Source organism: Petromyzon marinus, chromosome 75, assembly GCF_048934315.1.
Source record: "Petromyzon marinus isolate PM22_M1 ecotype Great Lakes invasive population chromosome 75, UKy_Petmar_22M1.pri1.0, whole genome shotgun sequence".
Classification (NCBI taxonomy): Eukaryota; Metazoa; Chordata; class Hyperoartia; order Petromyzontiformes; family Petromyzontidae; genus Petromyzon; species Petromyzon marinus.
The window spans coordinates 3010444-3035889 of record NC_133741.1 but is presented as its reverse complement, the minus strand read 5'-3'; the positions used below and the strand labels follow the sequence as shown (position 1 = coordinate 3035889).

The following is a 25446-nucleotide window of genomic DNA, read 5'->3' as shown; positions in this document are numbered from 1 at the left end:
GGTGGGGGGCAGGGCTACCGGCCCAGCCCCCAGCCTGGCAATGTGTCACCTCCTCCGGCTGGGAAATCTAGGCGAGGCCGCGTGCTCTGCACGGGACTAGGCCTCACCACGGCAATGTAAAGTATTTTACTTAATCTTTCGCTAAGAACTCAGGTTCATTGTTTACTATTATGAAACAAATAAGTTGCCAAATATTACAATAATAATGTTTGTGTGCAGAAAACTAATTTTTCATTATTAAGTTGCTAAATATTTTATTTTTTAGCTGTTTTTTTATGACGCTACGATGGTGTACTGCCAGTCTGTGCTGTGGCCTGCTCCCTGCTCATTAATTAACGTGTGTGCGCCACTAACTCGCTAATTAAGGTTCACAACCAGTGGATCGTTCCCTAACTGCCCTCTTCTGTGCAAGATCTTTCAGGCCCACTTTAACGTGAAATTCTGTTATTCTAAAAAAAGCCATCTAATATGTTTGCCAATACATCAACAAAGGCTCTGACATGGCTGTCTTTGCCTTACGAAACAGAGGGGCAAAGTGTGCATGAGGTCAAACTTTTTTTCCAAGGAACATACATCAGCAACAATGAGGCCATTTGCTGAATTCTTGGCTTCCCCATCCATGACCGTTCCCCCACAGTCGTCCATTTGGCACTTCACCTCCAAAATGGTCAAAGGAAATGCCTATCAACAGGCCCTGGCTCCACAAGATACCTGATGGCGTTCTTTGTTTTGTGCCCAAGTGACCCATTTGCTGCCAACCTGCTCTACCATTAAGTTCCCTTCGACTAAACATGGACTGCTCAAGAAAAATTGAAGCGACGTGCTGCTGACGGTGAATCTGATGCCTTAGGACAAGTTACACAGTTCATCCCAACAATTAGCAGCGCTACTTACTCCCAATACTTCTCCATGTTGCCAAGGGGCACAAATCTTTCCAAGACCTCTAAACAGTCGAAGGAGTTGTCTGTCAAACATACAGGGAAGCTTGCAATCTTCGTGCAATTCTTGCTCATGATCATCATCTTCATAAAGCTACGACAGAAGCTTCTGTTGCTCAGTCCCCTTTCCAACTGACATCGCTCATCTGCATACTTCTTCAAGTTTGCAGCCCATCTAACCCCATGGGACTCTGGTAAAAATACAAAGAGGGCATAAGTGAGGACATCCTCCACAGAGCTCAATGAGAAAATACAAACCTCGAAGTCAACTTTTCTGATGTCATCTTCAAACAGGCCCTCATCCTCCTTCAGGACAAACTACACTCCATTGGTGGGAAATACCTCGCGTCTATAGGACTACCAAAACTCTACAGGAACAACCTACATGCCCTTGCTCAAGAGATCCTACGTTAAATATGCTATTATGCTTTACAGCTTCTTAAATTTATCTTGGAAAATTAACCAAAGCTGATGGATGCACAAATAGAAGCCTACACGTAAATCTTGGAAGACATTGACACTACAAATCGAGTCTTTTTTTTCCTTGATGAACCTGCTGTACTGGGAAGACCTTTGTTTTCAAACTGCTCCTCGCTAAGGCTTTCCATAGAGAGAGGACATTGCTCTAGCTGTAGCATCATTGCGGATTGCTGTGTAAGTCGATGTGTGTGTGTGTCAGTCCATGTGTGTGTGTTTGAGTCCATATGTGTGTGCGTTTAGGTCCATGTGTGTGTGTAAGTCTATGCGTGTCTGTGTCGTTTTTGCCCGGGCAAAGCCAAATGTCTGTGTGTGTAGGTCTATGCGTGTGTGTGTAGGTCCGTCCGGCAAAACAACCTCCTACCTCCTCGCGGTGCTGGACGGGCAACTCTGTCGTGGACAGTGCTGTGGGGAGAAGGCCAATTCCGATTGGCCTCTCCCCTTATGGCGTCTGTGACCACCACAGTGGCTAAACGGGGCCACTGGACGGGTGCGAGGGGCTGGTAACCCCTCCACCTTAAAAAAATTACCACGAAACCACGACTTAAATATATAACTAATAAGCTTGTGCCGGAGGCCCCGGAAGGACAGGCGTCTATGACGTCTCCTGGCCAAATCCCAATTGGCGGAGCCAGGAGATTGAATCTCTACCATCGGGGCTCCTACAGAAACAACGAAAAGCCACTTCGTGTGGCCACGTGGAATGTTCGAACGCTCACTGTGGAGGAGAGGCTGCCACTCCTCTGTCGGGAGCTGGACCGGTACCGCCTGGATCTTTGTGGCATTCAGGAGGTCTGGTGGACCGGTTCTGGCTCCTGCCACCATGAGGGGTGGGCAGTCCTCTACTCGGGGCAGCAGACTGCCAAACACCAGAGTATGGCTCTCCTTTTGAACAAAAGAATGAAGGGAGCGTGGGAGCGTGGCGGTGAGGTGTGGGAAGTTGTAATCCCCAGGCTACTTTGGGCTCGTCTTCCCATCAACCAGAGGCGAGGAGTGGTGGTCGTGGTTACTTATGCCCCACCGAAGACGAACAACCGTGGAGGGATGCAGGCAAAGCCGATGAGTCAGATGCCTTCTATGACCTCCTGTCACAGATGCTCGCTAAAGTGGCCCCTCAGGATAGAGTCATCTTGTTGGGTGACTTCATTGCCGGAGTTGGTCATGATGCTGGCACCTGGTCTGGAGTGATTGGAGGGCATGGGCCAGATCAGCTCAATAACAACAGTAGGAGGCTGCTAGATTTTTGTGCAGCCCATGGGCTTGTAATTACCAACACATTCCGGCATTGGCGCATCCACACAACATCATGGATGCATGCCGGGTCCAAGCAAGAACATCTGCTGGACTTCATAGTGACGGACCAGCGGATGCGAGCCCATGTTATTGACATCCGGGCCTATCGTGGAGCTGATCTGCCCTCTGACCATCGACTAGTCATCTGTAAGATGCGCCTGACATTCTTCCACTCCGGTGGTGGGTGTACACCCAGGACCCCATTACAACCTAAAGTAGCCTGGTCTCAGTTAGCTGACGAAAGTTGCAAGCGATAATTTCATCATCGCTTGCGGCTGGGGTTGGCATCGTCCCCCACTTCTCCTGATGTCGAGGGTAAATGGGCGAGGTTTAGGACTGTGACTCATGCAGCTGCAATGGCTGCTTTGGGTACGCGGTCCAGACCTCCCCAGAGACCCTGGCTGACAGAGGAGGTGTTCAGCATAGTTGAGAAAAAGCGACAGACCCACTGTCATCGGCTACAGAATCCCACGTCAGAGAATGAGGAGGCTTACCACAGCCTTCGCTCGGAGGTTCGGAGAGCCGTGAGGCGCTGCAAGGATGGGTGGTGGTCGCGAGTTGCTGAGGAGATGGAGTCTGCCTCAGTGGCCCGCGATCACAAATCTCTATTTGACTCCATCAAAAAAGTTACCTGCAGCGCCACACCTATTACCATCATTAGGGGAAAATATGGTGTTCCAATCTTCCACCCCCAGGAACAGGTTTGCAGATTTTCTGAGCATTTCTGTGATGTCCTGGGGGAGGGGAAACCCCTCAGCCAGGAAAACATCGTGGCACAAAGTGGGTATGACCCTGCTGAGGTTGTGGTGCCTCAAATATTGGAAGAAGTCACCCCCTGTGAGTGGCTGGCTGAGGTACCATCCGTTGAGGAAGTACTGAGGTGATCGCGGAGTCTGAGGCCAGGAAAGGCACCGGGCAGAGATGATCTCCCAAGCGAAATGCTGAGGGAGGGTGGCGTTTGTGCACAGCCTGCCTTATATGACATCATAACAGCAGTCTGGACCACTGGACGGGTTCCGCAGGATTGGAAGGATGCCCTGGTGGTCCCCCTCTTTGTGAAGGGGGACCACACAGACTGTAACAACTACAGGGGCATCTCACTCCTCAGTGTCCCGGGAAAGGTCATGACAAGGATTATTCAACATCGCCTTGCCAGGCACGCTGAGGAGAGACTTGCGGAGCCCCAATGCGGTTTCACGAAAGGGCGGTCCTGCACAGATGCCATATTTTCTGTCCGTCTGCTACAGCAGAGGTGTAGGGAATTCCAATACGACCTAAATCTCTGCTTTATTGACCTGGTCAAGGCCTATGATACCATCAGTAGGCCTGGGCTCTGGGTTGTTCTTCGCGCTTTTGGAGTCCCTGACCCCCTGCTCACGATCATTAAGGACCTTCATCATGGTGAGCGGGCACGGGTAAAACTACGTGGCCGGGAGTCAGAGCCTTTCCCTGTACATCTTGGGGTGTGACAGGGATGTCCTCTGGCTTCCACATTATTTAACATCAATTTTGACCACGTAGTTTGTGAAGCCTTCTCCAGCTGTACCGGGGAAATCTCCATTTGGTACAGACATAATGGGAGGCTGATCGATGCCCGGGTGCAGTAAAGGGATGGCTCCCTATTGCTCAACCACGTTATGTATGCCGATGATTTGGTAATAGCTGCTCATTCAGAGGAGGAGTTGGAGACGCTGCTGCTGAGACTGAAGCGTGCCACTAAGAGGTGGGGCCATACCATCAGCCCCACCAAAACTAAGCACCTGCCTGGGTATTTTGTACCATCGGACACTCCACCCCCAAAACTCCCAATCGGTGATGGGGCAGTTGTGGAGAGAGTGGAGAGTTTCCTATACCTGGGCAGTGTGCTTATGACCTGCTCCAGTTTAACAGCAGAGGTCTCACTCCGAATCAGTCGAGCGGCAATATCTTTTCATCGGTTGCGTAATGCTGTATGGAAGCTACCTGTTCTGTCGCTCCGCACTAAGCTTCAGGTCTTCTCGGCCATGGTCAATCCCTCCCTTCTCTATGCTTGCGAAACGTGGACCCCCTTAATGGAACATCTTCGCCGGTTAGAAACATTTAGGCTAGCCTGCCTACGATCCATCCTGGGTTTAACCAGGCTGGATTGTGTGAGGAGCTCACAAATCCTAGAAAGATCTGGTCAAGGTCCCATCGGTGAGCTCCTCCGGCAGGCAAGGCTGCGTTGGCTGGGTCATATAGCCCGCATGCCCAGCCACTGCATGCCGAAACAGCTTTTGTTCGGCCGGATCGAGGGGGCTAAACGGGCGTGGCACGGGCTAGAGAAGAGTTGGAGTGATGTGGTACAGGAGGACGTGGAGCTGAGTGGACTTGCCGATGACTGGTATCAGCGGTGTAAAGATCGGCCTCTCTGGAGGAGGCTCGTGAAGGATGCTACTGGGCAGTTGGAGGCAGTCGCCCTCCAACAACAACGGAGGGCGGAGGAGCGACGCTCACAACAACGAGCGGAGCGCCGAGTGGCTAAAGCACAGCAGGTTGGCACAGTAGGGGGCACAGGTGGTGCATCAGCCAGTCATCTCAGTCAGTCGACCCGTGGCACCTGGGTCTGCTCCGTGACCTCCTGCCAGCGGGCGTTCGACACTTCACGTGGCCTCAAGGTGCACATGGCCTGGCACAAGCGTCGTGGTGACGTCACCGCCACTTAGTGGCGAATGGCGGTTGTTTTTGTGTAGGTCCAAGTGTGTGTGTCAGTCCATGTGTGTGTGTCAGTCGCTGTGTGTGTGTCAGTCGCTGTGTGTGTGTTTGTCGATGTGCGTGTGTGTTAGTCTATATGTGTGCGTGTTAGTCCATATGTCTAAGTCCATATGTGTGTGTGGAAGCGATAGTGTAGCGGTTAGCGCGTTGCGCTATAAACCTGGCGACCCGGGTTCGATTCCCGCTCACGGCCAACACCAGTGACGATTATCTGAACCGGTCCCGGGCCTCCCCTAGGTCGACTCAGCCTCAAATGAGTACCGTTCCGGCCTTCATAGGTGCTCGCTAACAGCTCGCTAACAGCACTTGCCCCTACAGTCTGTTAAGGCTATATGGGGGATCTTTGTCTTTGTTTAAGTCAATGTGTGTGTGAGTCGATATACGTGTGTAACTCCATGTGTGTGTATCTAAAGTCCATGTATGTGTGTGTGAGTCCATATTTGTATGTGTGTGGTGGCCAATATGTGTGTGAGCGTTTATGTCTGTGTGTGTAAGTCCATGTGTTTGCATGGGTCCATGTGTGTGTGTAAGCCCATATGTGTGCTTAGGTCGATGTGTGTGTGAGAGTCTACGTATGTGTGTGTGTGAGTCGCTGTATGTGTGTACGTCGATTTGTGTGTGTAACTCCATGTGTGTGAATCTGTGTGTGAGTCTATGTGTGTGTGTGTGTAAGTCGATGTGTTTGTGTGGGTCGATGTCTGTATGTGTGTCTAAGTCGATGTGTGTATGTGTGTGGGTCGATGTCTGTGTGTGTGTCTAAGTCGATGTGTTTGTGTGTGTGGGTCGATGTCTGTGTGTGTGTCTAAGTCGATGTGTTTGTGTGTGTGTGGGTCGATGTCTGTGTGTGTGTAAGTCGATGTGTTTGTGTGTGTGGGTCGATGTCTGTGTGTGTGTCTAAGTAGATGTGTGTGTGTGGGTCGATGTCTGTGTGTGTCTAAGTCGATGTGTTTGTTCGGTGAATGCGCCACTGTAAGCGTGAACAATCAACTAAGACGTGAAATGGTTTATCAAATCTTTCCAATGATTGCTAAGCCAGAATCCATCTTCTCGGTTGAAATTGTCTCTGTGCTTGTATATGTAGATAACCTCATGTTATAATTCAGTAGGCTCACATGACATTGACTTTTCCAAGACAGAGGTTCTTTGTAAGCCATCTGGCTACCATGAGAGATTCCTTCATAAGGCTATCCACATATACAAGCACTGAGACAATTTCAACCGAGAAGATGTATTCTGGCTTAGCAATCATTGGAAATATTTGATAAACCATTTCAGGTCTTAATTGATTGTTCACGCTTACGGTGGCTTTCAGACAGCATACATTCATTTTTCGTCTCCCCCCTCCTCTTTTCAGAACATAGATGGACTAGTCCTTCTAAATAAACTGCCAAATCGTTGCGCGTGGCGCTGACGTTTTTAATAAATAAATACACCTTTTAAAAATAAATAAATTAATGCTAACCGACACGCCTGATGACGACCATTTGTGTTATGGTCGAAACGTCGTGAGCATTTTTATTGTTTTCTATATATTTTATTATTTTATTGTTCCTCTTCAACGTGACTTTACCGAAAGAGCTAAGAATATGAATTACTGCAGTCACGAAAGCTTTAAATCAAGATCTCAGGGTTGTTGTTGTTGTTCATACTGGAAGAAACCCTTCGTCTACGACAGTGGTTCTTAACCTTGTTGGAGGTACCGAACCCCACCAGTTTCATATGCGCATTCACCGAACCCCTCTTTAGTGAAAAATAAAATGTGATTTTTTTTCAAATTCAAGACATAGATATGTTTTTTACTGGTACACAAAATGAGCCGTGCATGAACATTACCTTGTTCAAAGAATAAAACCAACACAATGCATAAACTCACAACAAATTACATACCTGGAAATCAATGTGACTTCTGCTGTTGCCTTTGAGAGATCAGTTCAGATATGCGTGGCTTCACCTTGGCAAGTGCCACTCTCATGTCATTTTGACAGCAAAGTCTGTTCCTTTTCTTCGTTTTTATGTCCAGCATCCTCTAAAAGGATTGCTCACAAAGATATGTTGTAACAAATGGTATAAAAAAAATCCAGGGCTTTCTTAGCAATAACTGGATACTTGTTCATTTGTCGACACCAAAACGTTGAGAGCGTTGTTGTTCTGAAGAGTTGCTGTTGAACCTGGCTCTGCTGAATTTCAATGATTTCGTCGAGGAATTCATCATTGACATCTGCTGTTTCAACAGCAAACGTGAACGGCTGTCTCACCCATGCTGGATATGACTCTCTTGTAGGGAAATATCCGTCGAGAGACTTTGCAAGCTCATCTAAGTGCGTGGCAATTGTTTGCTTCAGTTCCGTGGATACAGAAATATCTCCGATTCCAGACACATCTTCGATCTTACTTGCACAGTCGTCCAGAAGCGGGAAGTTTGCGAAGTTATTGTTCTCTGTTCGTCGTTTCCATAACGGTAGCTTTTTTTGAAAAGCCTTCAGGTGTTCTTCTGCTTCCATGATATTGACTCCACCACCCTGCATCTGCTGATTGAGATGATTGAGAGCTGCGAATATATCAGCCATGTACGCTAAAATGAGAATGAACTCAGGATTTTTGAAGCAATCTGCATGGCAGTGTTGGTGCTCTTGCAAAAACAGGGCTAATTCCACACGCATGGTAAAACACGATTCAGCACCTGTCCCCGGGATAACCACCGAATATTAGAATGGAGCAGAAGTACCTCAAATTCAGAGCCCATTTCTTTACACAGCTCACTGAAGATGCGGTGCCTCAGAGCACTTTTTCGCACATAGTTCACACATTCCACCACAGTTTTTAATACTTCTGTCATTTTTGGAGGTAAGGTTTTTGTTGCCAACGCATGCCTGTGCAGAATACAATGCGTCACAATGATGTGTGGTGCATCGGCCTTTACTAGCGCACCAAAACCAGACTTTCTTCCCAGCATGACTGGAGCTCCGTCCGTACAAACTGCAGAAACCATATCCCATGAAAGATTGTTGTCTCTGAAGAAGTCATCCACAAGCTTCTTCACATCGGCTGCCTTCGTTGTTGTTGTAAGAGGCTTACAAAATAAAAACTCTTCTTTTATCATGTCGTCTTTCACATAGCGTACAAAAACAGCAAGCTGGCTTAGATCAGAAACGTCTGTGGTTTCGTCGAGTTGAAGGCTGAATTTTGCCGGGCTTGAAATCAGATCCGCGACTACTTGAGCCAAGATGTCTTTACTCATGTCTTCTATTCTGTCACTGACGGTGTCATTTGAAAGGGGAATTTGGGATAATTTACCTTCGGCTGCTGTTCCGAGTATCAGATTCGCCATCTTTAATGCAGCTGGTTTCACAAGTGTTTCACCAATGGTGTGTGGCTTGCCCTGCTTTGCGATCAGGTAAGCAACTTCGTACGATGCTGTCAGGATCGGTTTGTTAACAGGTACAAATCCAAGAGCAGGCAGAGTGGCCCTTTCATCGAATCTGGCTCTCTTCACCCTGAATTCAGCAAGTGTTGTGTTCTTGTATTCCCCGTCTCCATGCAGCTTCAAGAAGTGTTCCTTTAGTTTTGCCGGTGCAAGACTAGAGTTGCTCAACTTGGTGTTGCAAATCATGCAGATAGGACGCTCACTCCCATCACGTTCCGTGATACATGAGAATCCATGTTGTACATATTCGTCCGACCACTTTCTTCTTTTGCCCGACATAGTTAGTATGGATAAAATATTAAAGAAATCACACGACGTACGACAACAACAGTCACACGTTGACTACTGAGTACGCACTAAATTCCCCGCAGCGCTGATTGGCCAAGCAGTGTAGCATGATCATCTGCAGCCAGTGATGGCCAAGCGGGCCGTGTGTGTCATCACAAATTTACACAATAATTCAAGTGTGTCCGGACCTCCGTGGCGGGGGCTCTGCCGAACCCCTGAGATCGACTCACCGAACCCCTGGGGTTCGATCGAACCCAGGTTAAGAACCACTGGTCTACGATCTCCGTTCAACGAGTCTCCAACACGTGGACCCGGGCCGAGGTTGTTGGTCCTGGTCCGTAGTAGCAGTTACGTAGTAACTAGTGAAGTTAGTAGTGAAGTTACTAGTGTAGTAACTAGTGAAGTTACTAGTGAAGTTAGTAGTGAAGTTACTCGTGTAGTTAGCCTGGTAGTAACTAGTGTAGTTACTAGTGTAGTTACAAGTGTAGTTAGCCTGGTAGTAACTAGTGTAGTAGCTAGTGTAGTAACTAGCGTAGTGTAGTAACTAGTGTAGTTAGGCTGGTAGTAACTAGTGTAGCAACTAGTGAAGTTACTAGTAAAGTTACTAGTAAAGTAACTAGTGTAGTAACTAGTGTAGTTAGCCTGATAGTAACTAGTGTAGTAACTAGTGTAGTTATCCTGGTAGTAACTAGTGTAGTAACTAGTGTAGTAACTAGTGAAGTTAGCCTGGTAGTAACTAGTGTAGTAACTAGTGTATTAACTAGTGTAGTTAGCCTGGTAGTAACTAGTGTAGTTACTAGTGTAGTGTAGTAACTAGTGTAGTTAGCCTGGTTGCCACCATCAGGCAAGCTACACCAGTTACGTAGTAACTAGTGAAGTTTCTAGTGTAGTAACTAGTGTAGTTACTTTGTAGTAACTAGTGTAATAACTAGTGCAGTTAGCCGGGTAGTCACCACCTTAGGTTATTCTAAGGGGAAGTTATTCCGTGTGTTGGAACTGAATAAATGTGTTGCCTCCAAAGTCTACGTCTGCGACTCAGTTGAACTCATTACACTACTATACAGTCAATAGTTACTATACATTCAGTAGATACTACTATAGTCATTAGATTACTGCTGTAGAGTCAGTATTTACTACTATAGAGTTGGTTGATATTGCTATAGAGTCAGCAGATACTACATTGGGATCAGTAGATACTACGACAATCAGTAAATACCACTACGGTCAGTAAATACTGCTACAGTCGGAAGATACTACTATACAGTCAGTAGATATTACTACGGTCAGTAGATATTATAGAGTGAGTAGATACTACTGGATAGTTAATAGATACTACTACGATCAGTAGATACTACTACAGTCAGTAGATACCACTATAGTCAGTATATACTGCTGCAGAATCGATAGATATGACTATAGAGTCAGTATATACTGCCATAGTCAGCAGATACTGCTATAGAGTCTGCAGATACTCCTATAGAGTCTGCATATACTACTATAGAGTCAGCAGATACTACTATGGAGCTAGTAGTTACTACTATAGTCAGTAGATAATACTATAGAGTCAGCAGATACTTCTATACAGTTAGTAATTACTATTGCAAAGTTGGTAGATACTACTGTAGGGTCAGTAGATACTACTATGGTCAGTAGTTACTACAACAGTCAGTAGATACTACTATGGTCAGTAGTTACTACAACAGTCAGTAGATACTACTATACAGTCAGTAGCTACTACTGGCTCAGTAGATACTACTGTACAGTCAGTAGATACAACTACAGAGTGGATAGATACTACTCACTCTATTGTATTTAGCGTGTGTAGGTATATATGCCTACGTGGGGGTAAAATATTTTTTAATGGAGGGAGTCGACAATTTTCGGAAACCTTTTAGATCAACTATTTACCCCCCCAAATTCTAAAACTTTTTGGACTTCTGCAAGCCTCTTATAATTTTTTTGTTGACGGACAAATGGGCGTTTCACAATAGCTTAGTATTTGTGTATGTATATGTTATGTTTTTAAGAGAAGTTTTGAAATGTATTTTTTCCTCGGGCATCGCCGGGTACTTCCCGCCAGTTATTCTATAAGAATATATGATGAGTCTTCGATGCAGTTGCAACGTGTGCTTAAGATTCTGGTCATATGGGCACGGCCATTCGACGTATTCAGCGTAATCGATTGAAACTCCAACATGTTTAAGTGTCATCATAGGTCGGGGGGGTGGGCTCCCTTGAAGCCAAACGATGACATGCGGTCAGACCAGTTGGTCCTGAGCCGATAGCTGAGGCACTCCCTGCGTTGAATTCAGACACGGGATGGCTCCTCTCCCCGAACCCAAGACGTTGCTCCGGGCGAGAGGGAGGGGGACTTACTAAACACGTTGCTGTGCATTCCGCGCCCTCGGGTTAACTGCAGTGCAGTACTTCACTAATTTGCAGAGGGGATGCTGCTGTCGATGAGGCATCGTCATCATCAGGTGTGAGGGCACCGGCACGACTGTGGCGGGCTTCTCCCGCCCGTCGCCCTCACTGATGTCTGCTTCTCTCCTCACCCAATTGTGTGCAGATACTAACTGCCTACAAAATTATTTTTTGGGTGGTGGGGGGGGGGAGGGGAGTGATTTTTTTTGGGAGGGGTCGACAATTTTCGGAAACCTGTTGGATCAACTTTTTACCCCCCACATCTGGGAGGGGCTGGCCATCTGAAAAACTCTCTTATAATTTAGTTGACGGACAAACGGACAACGCCAGGCTTTTATAAGAGATTAGCGGTAAGTACCCGGCGTTGCCCGGGCGACAAAGACAGACACACACACATTGACTTACACACATACATCGACCCACACACGTAGATACACATCGACTTAGACGCACACACACACAAATATGAACTCACACAGACAGACATCGACTTTAGACGCACATACATGGAGTTACACAGACACATCGACTCACACACACAAACACATCGACTTACACACAAACACGTATGGACTCACACACGCATAGACATCCACTTTAGATACACACACATGGAGTTACACACACATATCGACGTACACACATACAGCGACTCACACACACACACATTGACGTGAACACACATATGTACTTACACACACACATATCGACTAGGACACACACACATGGACTTACACACACATGGACTTACACACACATGGACCCATGCACATACATAGACTTACACACACACATTGCCCTACACACACATACAAATGTGGACTCTCACACACAGACATGTACTTTAGATACACACACATGGATTAATACACATCGACTCACACAAACGCATTGACTTACACACACACAGTGACGCACATGGACTTACACACACACACATGTGGACTAACACACACACATATGGACTGACACACAAACACATCGACGTACACACACACATCGACTGACACACATAGACACACAAACACACATTGATTTACACACTCAGATGGTGCCATGCACACACATCAACTAACACACACACATGGACTTAAACACACGCATGGACCTACACGCACACACATATGGAATCGCTATCAGCATCGCAGTAGTACGTATCAGTAAATAGCGTGACGTCAGCAATCGAATCAATGGAAATGCATTGAAGAAAGAATCTGAAGTAAGTGTAAATTGAAGAGCAGCAGTACGCACGGGTAAGTTGAGAAGCAGGCTACAGTCTAGATGATAGACTGCCAGGACGCCGACTCAATGGCATAAGCATTGGTACAGTCGACATAAAAAGCTGGCAATATGAGCAGCAGCTGAAAAAGCAGGATACGGTCGACATGAAAGGCTGTGGCAGTACACTGAGTGAGGTAAAGAAGCAGGCAACATATTATAGACTGGCATACACTCATAATGGCTAAAAGCCAAATTATCAGTGTAGATAATAGAGTGCCAGTGCACTGACGTTAATTAATGAGCAGGCAGCAGACCACAGCTCAGACTGGCCGTACACCGTCGCAGCGTCAAAATAGACAGCAAAAAAATTGAATATTTAGCAACCTAATAATGAAAATAAGCTTTCTGCCCACAAACATTATTCTTGTAATCTTTGCCAACGTATTTGTTTCATAATCGTAAACAATGAACCTGAGTTCTTATCTGCACACAAACATTATTATTGTAATATCTGCCAACGAATTTGTTTAATAATAGTAAACAATAAACCTGAGTTCTTTGCGAAAGATTAAATAAATCATCATCATTAGACCTCCTTTGCCAGTACCAAAATGTAATGATAGGGTTTTTCCCCTTTTTTCTGGCAACAAAACTGAAACCTTTTTACAAGGATTCATGTCTGCATTAACCACAATACCTGCAGTCAAAATGCAAAAAAAACACTATCATAATATATGCATTGTCCTTGAAACTGATTGGTCCACACCAAGGGACGGCTTTCTTTTGAGCCTCGACCCAATTGGTGCTCGACCAGATGACGCCAGAAGGCATACAGCTCAAAGACAATGCCACTATCAAAGGCTAGAGATGGTCTCCCTGAGGCTGTAGAAGTGGCTATTGTATTGTGAGAGATTGGCATGTCAATGCACGAGCTTAGTATGTCGCAGCATCAGTGACTTGCTTACTATGTCGCAGCATCGGTGACTGAGAGAGAAGGACATCCAGCCTGTCAATACAAAGACATCCAACCTAATAATGCAACTCAGAGAGTCAGCTAAAATCGCAGGAAGGAAGGAAACATCACAGCAGGTTAAGACTTGACCTGGTTAATCACGTCCTTCCAATAATTGCTCAGTTTGTACCCATCTTCTCGGTTGAAGTTGTGTCTGTGTTTATATATCTGGGTGGCTTCATGAACACATCTCTGATGATAGCCAGTGGGTTTGCAGAGTACCTTCGTCTTGGAAAATCTATTTCGTGGGTGCCCACAGCGTTAAAACAATGATCAGCAACGGCAGAGGTATTGGTCCGTTCTGTCCTTCAGATCTGCCTTGTGTTCGCGAACATGGTCCGAGATATGTCCTTTTGTTTCCCCAATGTAACTGCAGGCGTAGCCACAACTTAGTTTGTAGATACCAGGATATTGCATGTCAGGAATCACATCCTTTACAGATGGGATCAAATCACGGATTGTGTGTACTTTGTTGAAACGAACCTGGATCTTGTGTTTGTTTAGGATTTTGGAAATATTTTTGGTAACCCCTGCTATGTATGGCAAAGTGATGGTATTGGTTAGATCCTCAGACGTTGTCTACCCATGGCTGGGAAGACAGCTTTGCGGATTGTACGGTCAGAATATCCGTTCATCCTGAGGGCTTGGTGTACGTGCTCCAGCTCACTGGCTAGGTGGTGCTGGTCGGAGATGCAATGGGCCCTATGGTGTAGTGTTTTGATGAGGGAATTCTTCTGGGCTGGATGGTGGTGGGAGTCAGGCTTTAGATAGGCATCCGTGTGGGTGGCTTTCCTGTAGACAGAATGTCCCAACGAGCCATCAGGTCTCTTCTCGATCAAAACATCCAGGAATGGTAACTTGCCATCCTTTTCCACTTCCATGGTGAATTTGATGGCTGGGTGTATGGAATTGACGTGGTTGAAGAATTGGTTTAGTGCTGGCTAGCCATGTGGCCAGATGACGAACGTGTCATCTATGCATCTCTTCCACAAGGAAGGATGTAGGGTGGATGTCTGGATGGCATCTGTCTCAAATTTATCCATGAAAACATTCGCTTCCACTGGCGATAAGGGAGAACCTATTGGGGTACCCTCCTCTTGTTTGTAGAATATACCATTCCAGGTCAAGTATTGGTAAGGCAGTGCCTCACCAAAGTTGGCACATCAGAATGCAGTCCCTGTTGGACCAAGTCGTCAATGATTGCAATGGTGTCAGGCACAGGTACCTTAGTGAACAGAGAGACTACATCGAAACTGACAAGCAAATCATCTGGAGACAGTGACATGTCTTTGATTAGAGAAACCAAGTGAGCTAAGTTAGTACAGCTGAGGTGTTCTTGCCAGTGAATGGAAGCAGGGTCTCAGACAGAAATCGTGCCAGTTTGTAGGTGGGTGAGTTAATGGTGGAAGGCCATAAAATCTGGGTGGTCTAGCAGCAGAAGATTTTAGAGAGAGCAGTTTGGTCGGTTTGATTAGAGAAGTCGAGTTTGTGATGACATTTTTGGTTTTCGTAACAAAGTAGTTGGTAGGATCTCTATGGATTTTGGAATAGCTACCATCCATAAGAAGGTCCTGAATTTTGTTGTTGTAAGTGGTTTTAGCCATGATGACAGTGGCATTGCCCTTGTCGGCTGAGACGATGACAATGTTATCTCTCTTTTTTTAATTGAGCGAGTTCAAAATGCTCGTACTTACTGATGTTGCTAACAGGTTTCTTAGCGTTTTTGAGATAGCTGCAATTTCAGATCTTGCTATGTCTGCCGTGATGTGTCCTAAGCCTTTGAGGGCTACATTGACCTGGGCAATGATATCATCCACTGGGATGTGTTTAGGGGTGACTGCAAAATTCAACCCTTCAGCTAATGCCGATTTTAGGCTGTCGGAAATTGGGCTGTTACTCTGATTGATAAGAATCTTGTTCACATCTAACTTTTTTACATGTGTATCTGGTTTCTTATTAGACATGACGTTGGATTTATCAATCAGGTTAAATTTACATTTGGCTGACATTGAAGTGGCAGAAGAATCAGATGTGGACATTTTTTTCTGTCAATGCTAAGTCAGATTCCTACTCTTTGGTTTTTTCGGTAAAGTCACGTAGGTAAAATAAAAATAAAGTAAATGAAAACAACTAAATTAAATCACGACGTTTCGGAGGCAACACAAGCTTCCGTCTTCAGGTGGAACAGTCAGTGTTAATATGTTCAGACACCAAATAGATACCTTTTGCAAGGCATCAAGTCTGAATAAACCGAACACACTTGGGGAAAAACATGCTCTGATAATAATGTATGCATTGTGTTTGAAACCGATTGGTGTACACCAGAGACAGCCTTCTTTATGCCCTTGTCTCACTATCAGTGTTAAACCAGAGAATGCCGAAAGGCGAACAGCACAAAGACAATGCAAGTATCAGCGCACTTAAAATAAAAAAACGTTTTATTAATGTTATCGATTTTTGCAAATCCAAGTCGAGTTAACATTTTTAGTTCCAGTTTCATTTATTTGGAATAACCCTGTGAGCCATTCGGCTCTTGATTCGGGTGCAACTGCAACAAACAATACAATGACAAGATACATTTAAAATTTACTGCACGCAAATTGAGACATCCCCTACAAAAACAATAAAATCTTCCAGAAAAAAGCACCATTTGTTTATGCTGCGTACTAAACTGTGCAAAAAAATCCATTTTTATCTTAGATCACAATGACAATCATAATACAATTTAGATCAAAAAAATTTAAGTCCAACTCTAAACTACATAAAAAAATTCGGCTAAACTAAACCTTTCTAGACATTACAAAAATAATGCTAGGAAAGATTGTAACAGTGATCATAAGAAATGTGATTGAAAGTTAACAATAGCGACATACATAACATATATCACTAAACCTAGCATTTAGTACGAATCGTAGACGCCCAAGTAAATTGAGCAACAGCGAATGCTGCTTGTGACGTCCACCCCCCTCCCCATTGTGACATCACAGGCGGAGTTTGTGACGTCATAGGCAGGCGAGCAGGGGGGTTCGCTTTGTCCCTCACATTAGGAATCACCGCGGGGTGCATGCAATTAATTAAATTGTGATCGTGATTGTAAAATACTGATAATAAATTAATAAAGGTGTCCCGTTTCCCTCCCCCCTCCTCCCCGTGCCCCCCACCGCCGCAACCTCCACCCATGTGGCTTGTGTGTGTGTGTCTGTGTTTGTTTGGTGGGGAGCGGTAGTATTGCAGTTCGTGCTACGCTGCGCGAAAAACCCGGCCACGACCCGAGTTCGATTCCCGCTCAGGCCACCAACACCAGTGAAGATCATCTAAACCAGTTCTGGGCCTCCCCTAGGTCGACTCGGCCTCAAATGAGTACCTGGCGCAGTGTGTGAGCATCGCCACTGGGGTGACAAAGGCGGTCGGGCGTGGTGCTGGCCACCTGACTCCCTCGTGTGCCATGCCGGCCTTCATAGGTGCTGCTCGCTAACGAAACTTGCCCCGACAGTCTGTTCAGGCTATGCGGGGGATCTTTGTCATTGTCATTGTTTGTCTGCATGCCGCAGTGTACATCTCGGCCGTCCAAGGGACTCCTCTCGCACCGCAGGGCCGCATTGTGAACGGTCAGGAGGCCACTCCTCATGTGTGGCCATGGCAGGTAAGACATACAGTAAGCCTACGTGTGTTAAAAGGACAGTTAGGAAGTCAATCAAGGCCTCTGATTGGTGCAAGGAGGCCCCAAAGGCAATTGGTTAGGATGAGAGAATCAAAGGCATTGGAGGAGAAATTCAAACTTAAAAGGCGTGGAAAGGAGGGTTCACTGTAGGGGGAGACAATTGACAACCGTTGGAGGAGGACAGGGATTGGCTGAAGGGAAATGGGGTGAGTAAAGCTTCCAGAAAGGGGAGCTCAGAGGATATTAAAATAGGATAGCATGAGGGGAGGGGACGGTTAGAGACAATGCAAAGTTCAAGCATCGAGAACCAAAGCCCGGGCCTAGGCATAAGCGTTGTGTTCAAAAATGAAGGCTCTTAGTTAAGCATGAACTCTTGTTGGCATCACTACACAGAGAACAGAAACAACATCATCATCTTATTGTTGCTATTAAAATATTTCGCCAACATGCGTGGGGTTTTCGCACCTGCACCTCTTCCTTCACTCATTCCTGTCCTGAGCCATCACACACAACAACAACCGCCATTCGCCACTAAGTGCTGGTGATGTCACCTTGTGCCAAGCGAGGTGCACTTTAAAGCCACGTGATGTGTCAAACGCCCCGCTGGCAGTAGGTCACGGGACAGACCCAGGTCCTGTTGGTTGACTGCTGTGGCAGGCTCGGTGCAGGAGGTAATGGGACAGCCCCGGTACCGTGGGTTGACTGCTGTGCCAGGCTAGGTGCAGGAGGTCACAGGACAGACCCTGCAGGTGCCATGTGGTTGACTGACTGAGACGACTGGTAGATGCAGCTGCTGTGCCCCCGACTGTGCCGACTATCACACCACCTCCACTCCACGATCCTTCATGTCTTGGCTCACTACTGGAAACCACATCTTTCTAAGTCCATCCCTCTTGGTCTCCGCCTTGCTCTTTTCGTCTTATCATAATAGGGGTGGTCTTTTTTATTTTCTGGGTTATATTGCCTAAATATATAAAAGTTGCATCTTTAAACCCGCCACCACCACCTGACACCACAGCCCAATCAGTAAGGTTTGTCACATAAACAAAAAGTGGCAAAGAGTTACTAATTCAGCACCATCGGTACAGCAAGGTTGCAGAGTATGCAACGGGGGTTAGGTAATGTGTATCCTCACAAGCACGAATTCGCGTAAGTTGGGGTTCTCCTTTGTGAATGTAGATATACACTACTATATACTACTATTATATACTAAACCCACAACAGTACAGCAAGGCTGCAGAGTATGCCCCTAAACAACCATTTACGGCCTTTGGCCAGGAAAGTCACTAAAAAAAAATTGCGCGCGAACGACGCATTCACGCAAGCACCCGTTTTGAAGTTTTTTTTTAAATGAAACATTTTTGAATTGGAAGACTTAATTGAATACGACATTTTGTGTGAATTTTCTCTCGTCGTTAAGTAGATGGCCTTGCTGGGGGTTCGGTTCGATGCGGACTTTCACCTGTTTGGGATTGCGGGATCTAAATAAGGCGACATAGAGCCGGCCGTGCAAGAAGACCGCCGTCTGCAGAACAATTCCAATGTAATCGAACGTCTGACTCTGTGCCTCCGTCGTTCATGCATGCAGGGGGCACGTGGGTTTGCAGCGCCCCCTGCATTAAAACGATGGAAAGTGCAGCGTTCATCGCATATAGATAAAGTTGTGCACTTATTTATGTGGGTATTAATATATACTACAATATTACTATATGCTACTTTACACATATGCGAGTGTAATATATACAATGTAAGAGTGTATATAAACTGTATATAAATGTACATAAATGTTTAATAAAGTATAGCAGCACTGCACAGTAAATGATCCACGAATCATCGAGTAGCATCGGGGTCAGAACACCGCAAGAAGATTGTTTTGGACTCGTTTCTTGCACTTGCTATACAGTTCCACACCTGCACACCGCCAAATCCACGTCCGCATGATGGTGGGGGGGGGGGGACGATTTGACTCCTCGCTTCCCGCCCCGTGCGTGTCGCGAAAGTGCGTGTCACACAAAGTGTCAGCGTGCTTGAGCAGGTCGCATACTCTGAGCCCCCGTGCGCACTCTGAGGCCGTGCTATACTCGATTTGTGAATGTTGTAGCTTTACTGTCCATCAGACAAGAGCAGAGAACAGGCGCCCAGGAGAACATCAACCCTGGGCATACAGGGGCAATTGCAGGTTGTGCTGTAAGTGCTTTGCCAAAACCACAGGACCGTGAAAGATACCGGCTGAGTGGGGAAGGTAGCACTCGGTTCATCATGCCGATGCCGTTGAATTCATTATCGCAGCGGATATATCGCAGCGTTTATAGTTTTGAATTAAGCAAGAACATCGTTGAATCACTTAACCCACTTTCTCACCCGCCCCCCCTGTCGATTACAAGAAATGTGACGAATGTTGACGTGTCTCTCTCTGCCACGCCCCTCCATGCCTGCCTCTGGCCGTGTGAATGCAGGTGTCTGTGCTGGCCTACTCCGTGAATTTTTGGTATCACATCTGCGGGGGATCGCTCGTAGACGCCCAGTGGGTGATGACGGCCGCGCACTGCTACAGGTTCGCTTGTCAGAATTAGAATCTGAACATTTACTGTATATATAAAATTTATATACTTTTTTAATATATATTCTTTGGGTCTTGCGGGTGAGTTGCGATGGAGTAGCTCTTTTTTTTAAAGTGACCTGGCCATCACGAAGGATAGCTCAACAAAGTGGCGTATTGTCACGTGGAAGTTTATAGCGACAGCCAAATGCTGTACTCTAAGCGCATGTTGCCAAATGTGGAGGAAAAAAACGGAGAACCCGGACAAAAATCCACACGACCACGGGAAATATACAGCAGGCGTTAGAGTCGGGATCAAACCCACGACCTCCTGCATATACCAGGCGAGATAGTTAACATATCCTAGCCACTGTGAAGATGAGAGAGACGCAGACTCTAAATATACAGCAGCAGGCATCATCAGGGTCCGGATCGAACCCACGACCTCCTGCATATACCAGGCGAGGTAGTTAACATCTCCTAGCCACTGTGAAGATGAGAGAGACGCAGACTCTAAATATACAGCAGCAGGCATCATCAGGGTCCGGATCGAACCCACGACCTCCTGCATACCGGGCGAGGTAGTTAACATCTCACGATCAATGTGATGATGAGAGAAGAGAGAAGCAGACTCCAAATATACAGCATCGTCAGGGTCCGGATCGAACCCACGACCTCCTGTATACCGGGCGAGGGAGTTAACATCTCAATTAGAGCATGGTACATGTCAAAGGATATAGGAATAGGTTTTACCCTTTTAACTGGAACAAAAACTGGTTGTGTTTAACCTCCGTACACAATAAAAGGGTAAAACCTATTCCTATATCTTGTTACTGGCAAAGGAAGTCTCATAATGTCAAAGGATGTTGCTGAAAAGGCCTTGGCTCACAAATCTTATCCCGACAAAGCAGACTACAACACCAGGCCTACGCATGAATGCCACGTCGCGTTTAGGTGCGGGGACATTCAGCCAATGATGTTCACCATTCAAGAGCCCTCCCCCACCACCGAATCCTATCTCCCGACTCACCTTCAGTGAAATAACTATGGTTGTGTTTAACCTCCGTACACAATAAAATGTTACATATTATTATTACTTTAGTTATACCGTGTATTGGGGTTTAGAGGAAGACAGTCTCACCACAAGTGACTGTTATTATTAATAACAAAAAATATTTAAATGTAACAATAACTCACAAATAAGTTATCGTGCCATTTTGCTTTCATGCGCACGTCAGTTATCAACAACGCCTGGTGTATCAGTACAAACACCAGGAATAGCGCTACTAAATGTTGCGCTGTGTATTTTTCAGAAAATATAGTTTTCTATTTGTAACAACGGTTTTTTTTGGGCATTCATTCTTATTTTTTTTTACTTGATTTTGTTGAATAGTTTTCTGAACACTTTTGTCACTTCCATCTTGATTTGCAGCTTTCGTGACTGCAGGAAGCCATACTAACTGTGATGTTTCCATCCTACCTGCCTATGTCAGCTGTTATTTCATGCTATTCTCTCATTTTAACATAGCCAATTCCGTGCCCAGTTACATGCTAATTCCTCACTTTAACATCATGCTAATCTCGTACATTATCATAGCTACGTGCCCAGTTACATGCTAATTTCTCACATTAACATCACTAGACCCAGCCACTCCTTTATAACCCTGGGGCGACACCCATTTCAAACCTTTAAAACAGTCTGCATCAGCAGCAGGCCACGCTTTCCCACCTGATGACGGACGCTTGTGTTGCGCCCGAAACGTCGTGATTTATTTTATTTTATACCTACGTGACTTTACCGAAAGAACCAAAGAGTATTTTTGTTATTTGTTTATCTCTATCGATTTTGGGCCCCCTTGTGGCCAACTGCGCCCCTATGCGCAGCATCACGCTGCACACACAAAGATTCCCCCAAATAGGTTGTAATAGACTGTAGGGGCAAGTGCTGTTAGCGAGCACCTATGAAGGCCAGAACGGCACACGAGGGGGTGGGTGGCCAGTACCACGCCCGGCCGCCTTTGTCTTCCCAGTGGTGATGTTTCCTACACACACCACACCAAGAACTCCTCTGAGTCTGAGTCGACCTAGGAGAGGCCCAGGACCAGTTCAGATAATCGTCACCGGTGTTGGCCATGAGCGGAAATCAAACTCGAGTCGCCGGGTTCGTAGCGCAGTGAGCTAACCGCTACACTACCGCTCCCCGCACACCCACACATATACCCAAAACCATAGTTGCGCCCTAGTATTTCTAATGATGTTCACCATTCACACCCTCTCTCTACCTCCAATGATGTTCACCAATCACAACCTCTCTCTATGCATATACAATGATCAGTTTGACACGTAGGCATTTTGCGACGAATATTGTTCATAACAATGTTTTTTTTTACACGCTTTTATTTAAGTCACTCTGTTGTTGTATCCTCAAATCTTGTAGCTCAATTTTAACCCACTTCCCAATGTGGTATACTTATGTCATACTGATGACAATACTATATTCTATCATTAAAAATAAAAATATATATTTTAAACATTATTTTTTATTTGTTATGTTTCGCCTTGGGTCTAATTGTCCACGCTCAACCGACGTTGGCTGTAAATCACCACGGGTCCCCTTACGTTATGGCAAGCTTCGGTGCCACGTCCTGGAGTCGTGGAGCTCTGCCATTACGAGTACGGTACATTTCATTAAAGCGTGTTTGTAAAAAAAAAGTATTTTTAAACATTACTTATTTGGATTAGATCGCGTAAATATAAATGTGCAAGTAACGCGCCACCACCCGACAATTCTGGAAAAATTGCCCGACGATGCTGGATCTGATTACCAGCGAAACGTCACGATACTCGAATTGTAAATGTTGCTTTGGGTTTACTCTCCAACACGCAACCAGTGTGCTGAACTAGTAACGAATTGGCACATTTTGTTTACCTGACACACCTTACTAATTGGCTGTGTCGGGTGGTGGCGGGTTCAACGACACATTTATACTTACGCGACCTAACCCAAAAAAAAACATTATCATGAATATTTCGAATGATGTTTCACCATTCACAAGCACTCTTGCTCCTGTATCTCCAATGATGTTCACCATTCACCCCCCCCCCCCCCTCTCGCTATTTCCCTCCCATGCTTCAAGAAACAACACGATATACAAGGTGTGGCTGGGAAAGCACAACTTGACAACAAATGAAGTTGGAGAAATATTATCCTCCATCAGCCTTTTCATCACACACCCCTCATGGAATCCAGACTTCCCAGAACATGGGTAAGAACTGTCACGCTCAGAGGTGGTCGGGTGAAGATCCTGGATTTAATTATTGGGTTTCAACCGGTGATTAAACTGGATTAAAAAAATCCAGTGATGGGAGGGGTCTCAGCTTTTCTCGCCAGTGATTGTATACACACACACTTAATTTTCTCAAGTTTGGGTTTGCACTAAATTTGGATTATTCCAGATCTGAGATTTCAAAAAAAGAACTGAACATGAATCCAAAGGCAGAGTGGTGTCGCTGCTTTTGTTATGATATCTTAATCAATAAACAAACAACAACTATTGTTTTTTTTACCAGATAACGCCCACTGATCCAGGCAGCTATGTTTACGTCCACTGATCCAAGCAGCTATGTTTATGCAGTGACCTGGCTATCACAAATGATAGTTTAACAAAGTGTCTCATCATCATCATCATGTGGATATTCATATCAGCCAGATACTCTCAACGCATGAAGTTGATTCTAAATGTGTAGGGAAAAACCGGAGGACCCCGGATAAAAATCCACGCGACCACGGAGAGACAGACATGAAATCTCCACATATACAGGGTCAGGATCGAACCCACGATCTCCTGTGTACCAGGCGAGACATTTTACATCTCGCCACCGTGGCATCTCTCAGCCATTTACAAACAAGAATGTTTGCATCTGAAAATGCAGAAAGCATATTTAACAATTGGGATACAATTGTGGGGGGGGGGGGGGGGGGGTGTGGGGAGAAATACAAGAAAGAAAATATGCATGGACGATGTAACACTTTCCAAAATTCATTGTTGATATTGTTGGTCACGTGGTGTGCGCATAAAACGCTTGTCGTATATTCTCCCCGACCAAACACAGCGAAGCAATTGAGCTGTTACGTGAGCAAACGTGCCCATCTTTACTGCTTCAGCGCACTGGTATTCTGGAGAGCCATCCACGACATTTACACATTGGTTACGGCATCCTGCTACTAGAAATACACAGCATCATCAGGCAGTTTTTCGTTTGCTGTCCTTCCCCCCGCGCCTACGATTAGCACGGTTGGATGCGTGTGGTGTGAAAGAAGTTCAACATGCATAGACTCACACAGAGACCCATAGACTCACTCAGAGACCCACAGACTCACACAAATACCCATAGACCCACACAGAGACCCATAGACTCACACAGAGACCCACAGACTCACTCAGAGACCCACAGACTCACACAAATACCCATAGACTCACACAGAGACCCATAGACTCACACAGAGACCAATAGTTTGTTGTCCTTCCACTCCGATTAGCACGGTTGGCTCCGTACGGTGCGAAAAAGTTAAACGTACATACATAGATACATTCCAAATGTGTAATTGCATGGCATGCCACCGCATTTACTATTTTGCAGGTTTGACATCGCGTTGATAAAGCTCGCTGCCCCAGTGTCACTGAGCAACACTGTACAGGTGGCTACACTGCCAGGTGCTGACTGGGTCCTGCAGAATTGGCAGTCTTGCTACGCTACCGGTTGGGGGAAGCTTTACAGTGAGTGAAGGAAAACATCATCACACCCTACAACCTGCAGTGTCCATCCGGTAAATGGTGGTAACATCAGCAGGGCCAAAGGGGAGGGGGGGGTTGGACAAGGCTTTCTCTCATGAGATGTGATCAAGAGGTTATCGCGGGGCCATGTTGACTCAGTGTCCCATTGCAGCTGTTCAGGCCGCCGAGAGTTGTAAGTTCAACTACCGGGCAATATATGGCAGTGGTGGCATCTACGTCTGCAAAACATGAGGAACCAGTGGCATCTACGTCTGCAGAAGATAAAAAAAACCAGTGGCATTTACATTTGCAGAATCTGAAGAACCAATGGCATCTATATCTGCAGAACATGAAGAACCAGTGGCATCTACATCTACAGGAGATTATACAATTTTTAAAGCCATTCCCCGTGTTTAGTGTACATCCCATACAACGTGTTTGGAATCAACAAGAGTAAAGTTGAACTTACAAACAAATTGACTAACGGACAGACCTCTAGAACCTAACTCGTTTGTAAGTAGGGGTGTCCCTGTACCTCAATTTAGCACGTAGACATGGGTCGACGCATTATTTTCTAGACCAATATGAGGTTAGTCAGTTTACCACTCAGCAGGGGCTTTTGCGACCAATTTTATCCATAATAGAGGGGTTTTTTTCGGGT

General features: G+C 45.8%; 1 protein-coding gene across 1 annotated transcript in view; it reads left to right on the top strand.

Moving 5' to 3' along the window:
• The window catches only part of LOC116937638 (chymotrypsin-like elastase family member 2A), a 47380-nt gene that overhangs the window by 6761 nt on the left and 15173 nt on the right, over positions 1-25446 (top strand). Inside the window, exons 2-5 of the mRNA XM_076056267.1 lie at positions 17362-17453; positions 19928-20025; positions 23148-23276; positions 24652-24788. Of these exons, the coding sequence (XP_075912382.1) occupies positions 17362-17453; positions 19928-20025; positions 23148-23276; positions 24652-24788 (456 nt within the window). The remainder of the gene's footprint in view (positions 1-17361; positions 17454-19927; positions 20026-23147; positions 23277-24651; positions 24789-25446) is intronic.